At 44.3% G+C, this 12,753-nt stretch overlaps 1 protein-coding gene across 2 annotated transcripts in view; it reads right to left on the reverse strand.

The window, feature by feature from the left end:
- Positions 1–12,753, reverse strand: part of HTR2A (5-hydroxytryptamine receptor 2A) — a 35,226-nt gene that overhangs the window by 5,315 nt on the left and 17,158 nt on the right. For both annotated transcript variants that reach the window (XM_049816054.1, XM_049816055.1), the window contains one exon: positions 3,773–4,530. In XM_049816054.1, coding sequence (XP_049672011.1) covers positions 3,773–4,530 — 758 coding nt within the window. The remainder of the gene's footprint in view (positions 1–3,772; positions 4,531–12,753) is intronic.

Raw genomic sequence — 12,753 nt, forward strand, 5'->3', positions numbered from 1 at the left:
TTCTTTTTTTTTGCCTGGAAAATTACAGACATTTCCATTCCAGTCTGATGCATAATGAAAACACTCACATTTTTTTGCAAGGTGGAAGTGTTGCTCTGAAGCTGGTCATACTAAACTGTAGAGTTCATCCCAAGCGTGGGCCCAGTGCTATAAATTCTGGTTTAAAATGGCTGAACTGTGTCATCTGTCTGCAGTATAATGACTCTATTAATTGCTATCTACTGATGAACAACCTCCTGCAGATCTGGCATGGTGCGTAGAACAAATTCAGACGCTGACTCTGACATCCTCACTAAGGCAAACCGCACAAAATTCTATTAACATTTTGGTGCGAGGTGGCAGAATCAGGCCTTGCTAAACTGTCAAAGATGTCCATAAAGAGCTGGAGATATTGGTCTTTATCTGCTGTGAATTCTTGGCTTCGAGAGGCTTCTTAGGCAAAAGCTGCTGATCACTCAAATAAAACCACCTCTCAGAGTGCTCGCAGAATTAAAATGTCAGATATCCCTGCTTCTAAGCAAAAAAATAAGTTTTATGTTACCTCCAGCTGTCAGTTAAAGGAATGCTGTCAAGTCTTTTAGGTCCCAAACATAGGTTTTATTCTAATAAGCTGGAAAAACATTATCGTTCAGAGTCATCTTCTAATGAAACATCAAGCAAGTAATTGAAACCCTCTCTGTTTGTAGTGAAACATTCCCCGTCAGTATTTGCAACCTGAGCAGTTTGACATTGTGAAAGGGGAATAGAAGGTGAAATGAAAGAGAAACGGGGGGGCCTGATTTGCTCTGCCATGTGGGCGAAATGCAGACGGTAAGCAGAGAGCATAAACAGCGAACCTTAGATGCACAGTAACAGTTTATCAAGTGCAAGCTGGTGAAGGAGACTGAGCAGACCAGCAACCAGACCCTAAGGGTTTTTTGGGGGGAATTGAACTTCGGAGAAGTGCGGGGTGCCATACACAGTGCAGTATGCAGGCAGGCTCTGCTCCCTGGCACAAATGGGCAACAGGACACGAGCTGTCCATCCCGTTGGCTTCTTTCTCTTGCAAGGCCAGAGACACTCGCATCAAGATGGGCACAAATTGCATAAAACATGGCAATTTTCTCCACCGGTGGAAGCATCTGTGTTTCCTTTCCCCTCACACGCAGGGTTAGAGACCTTCGATCCTGTGTCCGTACTCATCATATGAAGGCAATCTGGTTCGGTGGCAGATCTTGAGCCTCAGACCTCTACTCGCAAGAGACCTTTGGTTTTATTACCGCCTACTTCTTCCCTGGGGTGCCCGTTCCCAAGGGTGAATCCTCAAAAACCATCACTCCTGTTGTGGAGTGGAGATATCTGGGCACCAGGAGGTACCCGAATACCCTGTTTCGTGGGATGCCCTGGACCACTCGTGCTCCATCAGTGCTCCAGCCCTTGCCTGGCTGGCCTGTGTGATACGAGCTGGCCGTTGTCCTTAGCTCAAACCCCCTGATTTAGGGTCTATATCAAACTCGTCAGGAAAAAATGGAAAGTCACTGCTCTCACCTACTGCTACGGTGGTCTTCATGCTCAGCTGCGTTGAGCAGATTCCCCCCAAAATCCCTTCTGTGCCTGCTTGGCACCCCTCACACGGTGCTGTGTGGGAGGCAGGAGCAGCGAGTTCATTTTTCCTTCTGTTGAAGCTGTTCAGTGGTGTTTAAATGTACCCAGAGCCAGAGAGACCATATAAACCGCCTCGGTGGGCACAGCATTTATACCACTTGGTTTATCAGATGATCCTGAATTCCTGTTTTTGGGGGGGACACCACTAACAGCCACGCTGCGGAGCGAGCCGGCGTCACCTCCTGCACACCGAGCTCCTGTGTCACCTGTGCACGGTGGCTCTGACCTATCCCATGTCGGAGGAAAGGGCTCATAAAAGCGGCAGATTTAGTTATCATCCTGGCGAGAGAGCAATAAAAGCAGTTTCTTGGAAATCAGCCAAACACCCAGCCAAGTTTCAAGTCCTCTTCTACCACGGATCAGTATTTTAAGCTAAAAGTCTTCCTCTTCCAAAGACCCCCGGCTGGTAGGCTAGAATCAGATACACTTTCTCTCTGTCTCTCTCTTTCTTTGCCTTAGTGGAAGTTTAATTGGTGTGTGAAAACTGAACAACTTCAAGAGAAGGACTGATGAAGGCATTGGAGTGTGGCTTCTGGGTAGGCACTGTTTTTTTCAGAGCGGATAGGATCTGAAACTGGAATACATCCTGCTTCTGATGATTATGGCCGCAAAATTCGTGGAACGAATCAAATGCTTGGCTTTAGGTTTTGCAGGTGGATGCAACATTTCTGTTTCTGCTCTGCAGCAGAGTCCCACTGTCTTCAGTGAAATTGTCTATAATGCCCGAAAGCAAACAGTTTCATGACTAGGCATTTCTGTCAAGCAATGTATTTGATGTTCTTTGTGTAATGTATTCTGCCCTTGGAGCTATGCAGGTGAAATACAGTGCCGCTTATATGTCCTGTTATTTTTCAAGTGGGCCCCATTTGCCCACACATATTTCATTAAGGCTGAGTCCTAATAGTGCAAGCTACCTACCGTTCCTGAGCAATCTACCGTAACAGGAAAACAGCGAAACCAGGGAAAACAATTTTGAGCAACTAACAGTTTTCTAATAATTCTGGCTCTATAAGCCCTAAAACAAAACCAGAAGGACATTCTTCATAATGGCCTTTTTAACCAAAGAGAAATGATGAGAGAGGATCTGCTGCAGCCTTTTACCAAAGGCTTTACTCAGGCAAAACTTCCACTGACATTACTTAAATCAGACTCTGTTGGAATCGAACAGAGGCACGGACGTGGAATCGTTCTGGAAATTATTTAGCAATGTTGTGCCTGATTTTCCACTCTTCTCTCACTTCACTTCACTTCACTTCCCTATCAACACCAGTGGGAAGGAGCAGGGAATCAAGCCCAATAATTACTTCCGAAAAAATTGCTGTCAAGTTTTAAGCTGAACAGATGAAACTTTCTGAACGGAAATAAAGCACAAGACATGAAATAAAGATTACGAATGGTGGTAGAAACAAAGGATCATTCAAGTATAATTTACCTCTGAAGAGTGCTGATTTGAACTACAGAACAAATGGCAGAAAAGCCCAGTAACATTTCAGAATGGTCACTCCGAAGAAAAAAATAGCCATAAAAACACTGTTTCCAAAATGTCCATATAATTAATCTATACAGGTTTTAATAGATTTTTCTTTAATACTTTAAAATTTATTTTAAATATATATTAGCAAATTAACCATCATTTTATTTAATATTCCATAAAGTGCTCATTCAGTAGATGATAGCAAAATTCCATTGTAGCAAGACAAACTAGCTGGAGCCTACTCTGCGAGGACATCAAAGGACAGCTTAGCTTTCATTTACAAAGAGAAAAGAAAAGCGTAGGTTTCTTCACAGCCCATGTTATAATACCAGAAATTGCATTTTTTTTCTTTAAGAAATATATCCTTTAGAATATTAAAAAAATAAGTTTAATAAAGCCTGTGCTTAAAACAGCCAAAGTACTGTATGAAAAAAAATTGCACATTTGATACCATTTCAACCCTGCTTTTCATCCACACGATAATATGAGGAGTATGTGATGTTATTGGAGGGTCTCTTGAGCAGGGCTGATTTTCCTAAGCTATGAGAGCTTCTCACAGCCAGGTGAAATTTTCAGTGTACGCACGGTGGGGGTCATGGCAGCTGCTGACCGTCACACACCGCTAACCTTTTCGTTTGCTGGGCTGATACTTGCCTTGGAGGTACCATCCAAATGATGTATTCCTATCGTGACCATCGAATAATCCTTAGCCATAATTTTTGCTTCTTTTTTCAAACTCTTCATTTGCGCTAGCTGAAGCTGGCTGGAATTATACGCAAGTGCTGGGATAGTGTTCACTAAAATCAGCTGGAAAGGTTTCTTCTCCTCCTTGTAGCGACACTGAATGTAACGAGAGAAAGCTGAGCGGTAGGTTTTGTTGAACAACGTATACACGAGTGGGTTGACAGCCGAAGAAAGGTAGCCAATCCAGACAAATATGTTGAGTAGTCCTCCAATGACCTCTTGATTGCATGACTCCTTGCAAATTACGGCCATCACATTGGTGATGAAAAACGGGCACCACATCACAACAAACAGAAAGAAGACAATGCCAAGAACCTTGGAAGCCTTCTGCTCGTTGCTGATGGATTGCATAGTTCTCCTCCCAGAAGTCCCCATGTCTCTGTTCAAAGAGCGCTGGAAGAGTTTCTCTGAGGACAGGGAACTCTGAGGGAGGAAGCTAAATGAAGCAAACTTGGTCTTTGGGCCAATGTCATTCACACATAGCATAGCTTCCTTCTGCAGCGTCTTGATAGTTAAAAAGTAGGTGACCACCATGATGGTTAGAGGGATGAAAAATGCCACAAAAGAGCCTACTAGGACAAAATTGTCATCCACAAGTAAGCAGCTGCCTTTCTTAAACACTTTGGAGTCATCTTGTAGTCCAAAGACGGGTACAGGCATGGAGATACCTGAAGGAGGATTAGAGAAAGGAGAGGTTAAACACAATAATAAAAAACACCATCTCCAATCTCCAAGAAAAAACTAACAAAACATTCTTAACTATACACAGATCATTTCTCAAAGAATTAATGGTTATAGGACACAAATGAATACTAACAGATAGAGCCAAAATTGACAGACATCCCAAAGCAAACTGAATTTACAAGGGAAGGAAAAATACTACGTCTCATATTTCAGCAGCAGCACAATGCTAATCCTGTTCTTGTTGAATTTTGCTGGGGCCACGCTGAGAAAAGATGCTGTGTGAAACGTTGGTCTTGCAGATGTTGAGTTTCGGGAACTAAGCTGTGGTCTACCAGGCTCTGGCATTTGTGCTGCCACCACTTTTACAGGGATCCAGCAAAGAAGGGCAGGGGAAGAGCAGCGCTGGTGTTACACGGGATTTCACTGTTGCTCTCATCTGAATTCCCTCTCTCCTTCAAAGAAACCTCAGCCACAGGTAGAACACATTTGCTTCCATCCAACTGTCCCATGACACCTGGTAGCAACAAATGTGTAACTCCTTATATTCTTGGATCTTGGGTGCCCTGTAATGATCTCCAGACTTGCTCCTTGGTTCCTGCCACCTTGGCAAAGGCTTTTGTCAACTATGATCAAGACAATACCATGTCTTTCTTTTCTAGGGTGGCTTGAGAATGGTCTTAGGCTGTTTTTTGTAAGAGGATTAGAAGTGTTCTGGGTACTGGTTTCTCACTAGGCTGTGAAATACTGATTTAAGGAGGAAAGATAAATTTTTATCGTAGGTCTGAGAGTAATCTTTCATTGGGTCTTTTTCTTTTCTCCCTGTAATCTTCATACAGTCAACACAGTCTAAATGCCAAAAAAACCTTTCCACGCCAACAGCCAGAGGAAAGATGGGGACAAAGCAAGGACTGAGAAACACCGATATGAAGCAACCTGGGATGTGATTCACCCTGCGGGGCTGCACGGGGCCCTTCAGGGTATTGCCAAAAGCTACAGGCACCCTCTCAATGCTCAGCGCCAAAGGCAAGGGCAGCCATGCAAACTTTCTTTTCCCTGGAGCATGTGCTATGTCCTTGCCCTGTCATGAGTGGCAAGGCCAGGTGATGAAGTCCATTCTCCTTGGACAGCTCGCTCTGATTCAAGCCCGCTCGGACTTCTGCAAAATGCTGCTAGTGTCTGAGCAAAATCAGACAGCTGCTGTTTCTCTGGTTGTTGGTTTTGGTTTTTTTCCAATATTTGTCTCCTTCCCTCCCCCCATATGGATGCTGTCTCTCGAAGAGAGGCAATGTTCAGACAGCACAAGGGGTGATGTGCTGTGAAGACGGCAAAAGTGGAGCCGTGAAGCAGGGAGAGATAATACAGCCCTGTCTGGATAAAAGCAGCTAGGAGTCTGACTCCTGTGGAAAGTTAGCATAATCTGGGGGCTTCAGTCCCCCTTGCATCTTTGAACAGAAATCCCAGATGCTGTATTCGGCTTCTGAGGAAGAAAAATTAGAGAAGAATTTCTTATTATGTGAGGATGATGCTGTGCCCTACCTTGTCCCCTGTGTGCCCAACAGTGTCCTTACTGGTCCACAGCTGAGTCCTGAAACTCATCCTCTCAACTTCAGCATTTCAGTGGTACCTCCTTCTACCTCCCTTCCTTTCCCTTCTTCCCACTCCGGTGCTTAGACTGGGAGCCCTTTAAAAGCACAGGCTGTCTCTTCATTTCACACATTTTCAGTGCCCAGCATAACAGCTCCAGTCCTTGAGGGAGGCTGTGGAGTCCAGGCATAGTACAAAACAATAATAATAACAACAGTCATAATAATTTTAGACTATTCTCTTCAAATGTTCCATTCTTTTGGTGCTTCTGGAGCTTCTACAAAGTTCTTTATTTTTCTAACACCACCGCTCTTTATTTTTCTAACAACACTGTAGCTTATTTTATCTGCACAGCTTTGAACTGAGTCATGGCAATGCCTTGGGCCCGTTTACAAAAGTGCTGTTCTTATCTGCCCGGGGCAGAAGCTGGTGGAGAGCTTGCGGTATTGCCCTTTCTGTTTCTGCTGCACAAGCCCTAAAGGCTTGAATTTGGGCTATGAGAAGCCGGTGGGTGAGATGCAAACTCATGCAGTGCCTGGCAGCTCCTGGGTCGATCTGATGGAAACCTCCAGTGATGCTGGGAAAGCTGCTGCCTAAAAAAGCACAAGACTGATGGCACAGAGGGAGAGGTCACCCGCAGAAGCCACATTGCCCAGCCACGGTAGAGAAATCTGGGGTGCCGAACACCTCCAGGGAAATGGGGAATGCTTTGAAGTTTGTTTTCTTTTTGGGAAAGTTGAAGGGATACTGAAGGCACCCAGCACCTCCCAGCATTACACTTCAGCTGCGTGAAAACACAGCACTAGTCAGAGCAATACCACAAGTTTCCCGTCCGGTTCTGCTCTGTACTGATAACAGCAGGGCTGGTTTTTCATTTCATTCAAAGACCTAGTGTGAGCTGCAGAGATAAAATAAACAATGGTATTGACAGGGTAAAAAAGATGCCTTTCATTACTGCAGATCTTATGGTTCAGCTGCATCGGGAGGCACGGGAGGAGAGGCAGCAGCCCTAAAAAGAGGAAAATTCTAGCGTAATTGCAAGCTTTTTCAAGTAAAAGGCCAAAGTCAGTTGCAACTCCTCACCCGAAATACAAGGGCAGCAATTCCCCACCTGCTTTGTTTTGTTGTTAGCAGCTCCTGGAGGACTGGCATCTAAATCCAGATTTCTGACTTTAAAAAATGACTGAATGGAAAGGAGCTTCAGCTTGTAGCTGGAGTTTTCACGTTTCCTCGTCATTCCTTTAGCAAGTGCAAAAGTGCTGTTCACAGCAGAGCTGTAGCAGGCACTGCTAGTCTTGGAAGTTTTTCTGGATGACCATTCAAAGCATCTTTCCCCTACAGCCGCAGGTAACTGGCCTGTATACAGTTTGAAGATACCAGACGTATCACAGGTTGGTAGCAGAGAACATTGACAGCTGTAACCTGTTTTTTTGTGCACCCTAGTTCAGCTGGTGTAGCAGATCCCACAAATGGTACTGTGGCATTCCTGCATGGAATAAATTAACTTCCAGCCCAACTCTCTCTTTTCATATCTCTACAGGGACTAAACTTATTGCTCCCTTCCCCAAAGGAACAGAGTTTGTCCCTCGTCAACAGGTAGATTCTGGCTTCTGTAGCATGAGGATGGCAAATCCCTGTGAGGACACTGGGACCAAATTCAAAGGCAGTCATCTTCAAACTGTAAATAAAAGACCTTCCATGTACAGCCCAAGTTGACTATTCTGATGGGATTTTTAAGAGGCATCACACATGGCCAAGAAAGTCACTCAGGTTTGGACAAGTTCAAGCTTGTACTGTAGATTCATAATAAAAAATCCCAGCCTAGCTCTATTAGCATTATTACAGCTGACTGAATTCATTCTTTAAAGATCAAAGCTGACTGATCTATTTCTCCTTGATGATTCCAATGTATAATTTCTTGCTGCTTTTATTGTCTTCACTTTCCAGCTCTCTGCTCTTGGTGGCTGTGGCTGTTTAAGAAGACATAGGCTCTGCCTGCGTATCGTGACTTCAAGAGAAGAAAATAAGCTCCACAAGAAAGGATCACGCAGAGCTACCAGGTAGGGACAAGCAGGTATTTGGGAAATGGACCATGTACAAACAGTAGATCTGGGGGAAACAACCTGGCAAGGTTGTTGCAGAACAGCTGTTCCATGTCCCTGGCTCCCACTAGCTCAAGGTCAGTCTGGAAAGAGTCTTGATATCCCCTGAGTGCTTTTTTATAGTTTATCTTCCTCTGCTTCCAAATCCAACTAAACTGAGACAAAGGAAACACTCAACACAGAATGGGAGCATCCATTCAAGCACTGGAGGTACATTAGCCAGTGCCTTTCCAGTTGATATTCCCACTTATATCAGAACATTTGCCCTTGTGGACAAACCCTAAATATTATGTTCCTCTGGTAGAAGGTGGTTTATTTATAAAGCTTGATGTATACACAGGTGGCTGTTTCAAACTCTATGGACTTTAATAAACCACAAAACAGAACCCAAGCAATAAAGATGAGTAATAAATCCCACATTAAGCCTCAACCATTTGGGCACAATTTCAGAATGACAAAAAGCTCTTGAAAACACCAAAGGTTAAGAAGTAAAGCAGTAGCATCCTTCTTGTTGTTCTCTCACAAAGCCTGGTAAAACTGGCAAAGGTTGATTTACTGGTACGTATTGCTGGCTTGCAAATCTTCAGAGATATACAGCAGCCATAAAACCACTTTAACTGGACAGGTAAACTGGGTTTGCGGCTGCCTTGAGCTGCTGAGACTATCAATGAATCAAAACCGGAATTTACAATATGCCCTGCAGGGTGGCACACTGGGGCTACTTAGGATGAAGAGAAGGAGGGGGAGTGACCTGATAAAGTCAAAGTTCCTTCTGTGAAGTCTCCTTCAAGCAGAAACTGTCAGTCACATGCTTTCACCTCACATATATCCCTTGCAATCGATTTGAATACAAATGAGCGTTACTATGTGCCTTAATAAATGTCCAAGGGATAGGAAATACCTTTTAGAAATGTCATTACAGTTTCTCAGCAAAATTCGGCACCTTTCTTCACCTCTTCATGAAAAAGAAAAAAGCGTCCCCAGCTCCAGTTTTAGCAGTCGCATCGATTCAGACATACTCAGGTTATGGGCCAGATCACGGGCCACTGCACAGAGCTGCGCTGTGACACCGGAGACCTCCGACGGGATTGCTGCTTGAAGAAGGCCAGTCTCTCCTTCAAGCAGCTCCATGTGGCAATATTGTCTGAAGTTCTTTAGAAAAGCCCACGCCTGGTATCTGGTGCTTTTCCGTACTCGGAGAACATCCTCCTTTGGTACATCTACACAAGCAAACAACAAACAGCCATCCGTCTATGCTCCCGTGGTACATCCCAGGGCAAACGACGCATACCCTCGGTTTCATGTTGTATAAAAATTGCCTTGGTGCAACGCAGCCATTACATTATTTTCAATATTTTGCACTGAAATAACCCCACAAAATAGTAGTCGTTCCTTTGGGCTGCCACAGTGCCCTGTGTGGATGTCTGCTTGCTCTAGGAACGCAAAGCACAGCGAGACACTTGTGGGGGGACCACGGACCGTATCCTCCTCGGAGTATCAAGGATGCAAATATGTCTGGAGCTTATAGCAGGAGCCGGAGTTTAGCAACAGCTACTTGTGTGCTTTCAATTAAACACCTGCAAAGAGCCGCTCGGTCTGGCTCCACATCTCTGCTTGGTGTATGGCACTCACCGCTATGGGAGTCATCGTTTCCCCAGACCTGCAAACACTTAACGGATTTCTGCACGCACCTGAAAATGTTATTTCCCAACCGACTCATTTCCAGTCACAACAAACCTTTCATGTTGTCATTTCGTCGCTACCCAAGTAGCGCCAGCCACATTGCCGACAGCAAGGTTGTGCGGTTTGCTGATGGGTGGCAGCGCAGAAACAGAAATTTCCACCTGGGGACAGGTGGACAAGCTCTGGGTGGTTTGGGAGCCGCCATCTCAGGCTGCGTCTAGTTAGCATGAAAGTTAAAAATCTTCTGCCTTGCCTAGTCAGCGTGGCAGTGTCCCCAAAATCCTGGGCTAGAATTTCTCCTTGCGAGTGAGACAAGGACGGATCTCTTCCCTGGCAGCAGGTACACGTGTTGGTGGGGGCAGGAGTGGGTGAGGAGCTTTCTCTCACAAATCCCCACATATTATTTGCTTTCAGATGGATCTTCTCAAGAGCTAGGAGTCGCCGTGTCAGCGGAGCATCGTCTCCTTGCTGCATGCCAAGGGACCAGCCTCACAGGACTGGAGTCAGAGCGGGTCCAGGCATTTTCCTTATCGCTGTCTACGGGCCAAATCTAGCTTTTTATTCGAGGGCACACACAGAGCTGGTTTTCTGTAGCATTCCCTCGGAGTATTTTATTTGGTCACACATGTTCTATTTAGTATAACTGAAAAGAAAACTACTTTATATTTAACTTCACATAGGGGGTGCAAGGTAATACTTGGATTATTCTGTAAATTTTGAAACGGCTTTGTTCTTGGCAGCTCAGAAAATCTCAAAGGAAACATATTATTTAGCCTTGTAGGAGATATATTCAATTCTTTTTATGTGAGAAAATGATTGTAAATGGTCATTTATAATAATATAAGGCCGTAAATTGTCTACTTCACTTTAGAAAAACAAAATCAGAAAAGTCTCACTGTCTTCCTGATATATTTCTCATTTATGTTCTCAGTCCTGAAGCCTATTTCTTACAAGTACAGAGATGTGTCTGTGCAAATTAATTTGTAGGACTGTGAGAATAAATTAAATAGAAACAGAATTAGAGGCGCATTGCAGGGAGGACAGAACAAGTTATGAAGGACAGCTGGCCCTTTTTGACCCGACTGATTATGAACCCAGGGCTCCAGGGTGGGCTGAGTTATGGGAGGAAAGTGCTGATGGAGTCGCTGCTTTGGTATAATCCTGTTCCCTTACAAAATGTGCATGCAGCCCGATTTCCTAGAGGCAGCAAGAACCCAACAGGAGGAAGCAGTTCCTTTGCTCTCAGCTTTAAGTGCTATTCCTGCCTATACGTGCCTCAAATCCCCTTTCTTAGCTGTGCTGCAGGACTTGTTTACAGCAGTTCTGTGTCCTTCGTGTCCGGTCCTTCTTATTTCCATATTGGATTTACCAATCCTTCTGAGTATTTGAGGAAGATACAACCTTTTACATAGCAATTTCCAGTGGAGCCTCTCCACCAATACAGTCTTTGCTCTTCTGCTAGTGACGTTATCTTTGGTTTGGGCAGAGGCTTCTGCCAAGGTGCTTATTGGCTTCTCACAGCTTTCTCAAATCAAGGAAAAGTTGTTATCCCTCTATATAATACGATTACCCAGCCGCTAAAGGGACTAACAGAGGCATATAGAACTCTACACTTATCAAATAGCTAGAAAGAAAGAAAGATTGATTTATAAATATCCTGAAGAAATTTATTTTGAAGAAGGATTTAGGGCCTGGGGATTTCAGATTATGCCATTCATGTATGCAGCAAGGAGCAATGGTGAACAGACCCTGGTGGTTTCACCTGAACGAGCTGAAATAAGAGGCTCTTGCTATTGCAGTCAAACTCTCTTAGTTTGGTGTCCGCACAGGTTTGCACAGGCTGCCTCCACCTCCTGCTGCCTGCAGTGGGTGAAGAGGAGGACTCCAAGGGGTAAAAAATCGCTGGAGAAAGCTGTGCCGCCTGCTTTCATCTTTCATGAGCAGGGAAGCAGTCATACTTCCAAAGCTAGTCTTGGTATCTCATTGGAATATTCATTTTTTTTTTTTTTTTAGTTATTTCCTAATGTGCTTGTAGTTATTCCCAGGTAATGACCTCCTTGGCCCCTGACTGCACATTGACTTATTTTAGCTGAAGCCCTGCAGTTGCTTCTGTCTTTGTAGAGTAAAAGTCTTTCTGCTTGGAGTTGGCACACTGGTGACTTGCTGTATGGGACACCTGCAGGTAAAGCCTTCACGTCTAGGGCCAGCAAATAGAACAAGTATGTTCTTGATCAGTGGAAACCTCAGAAAATTGAAAGTCTTTATCAATTTATACAGAAATTTTCTTTTAGATGACACATATTGCATTCCATCTGCTTGTTTACTATGGTATTTGTATCTACCGAGGCACAGAACTTTTCCTAAATAAGTAAGAAATACCAAACTGCCCAGTAAATAAATTTTTGCTCAATATGGCTGAAGAACAAAATAATGTGTACCACGTGCCAGATTATTCCACGGTCTCCCATGGCTTCAATGAATCTCCCTTTTACTGTGCTTGGTTAGACCTCATGGCCTGATTCTGAATATTTTAGTGATGTTAAGCCTGGAGAAAGATCTCAAAAGACCCCAGGCCTAGACTCGGTGTGTCAACTTTTAGATAAAATGTGAATCGCTTGGCCTTGTGTAGATTACTGTGCAAATACAAGTTACGAACACCGGCAATCCCTGGAAGACCACCAAGGCCAGTGATGTGAAACCCTTAGCCTGCAGTTTGGCGATGCATCAGTGCTGATGTATCTCTTGGCTCAAAGGAGATGTCCTGCCCGCTCTCAAGTGCATAGGGTAGGAAGGGTATAGGGTCGCAGTGGAGATTTCTGCAAGTTCTGTAGCCCTGTA

The sequence above is a fragment of the Accipiter gentilis genome, chromosome 13 (assembly GCF_929443795.1).
Source record: "Accipiter gentilis chromosome 13, bAccGen1.1, whole genome shotgun sequence".
In the NCBI taxonomy this organism is placed as follows: Eukaryota; Metazoa; Chordata; class Aves; order Accipitriformes; family Accipitridae; genus Astur; species Astur gentilis.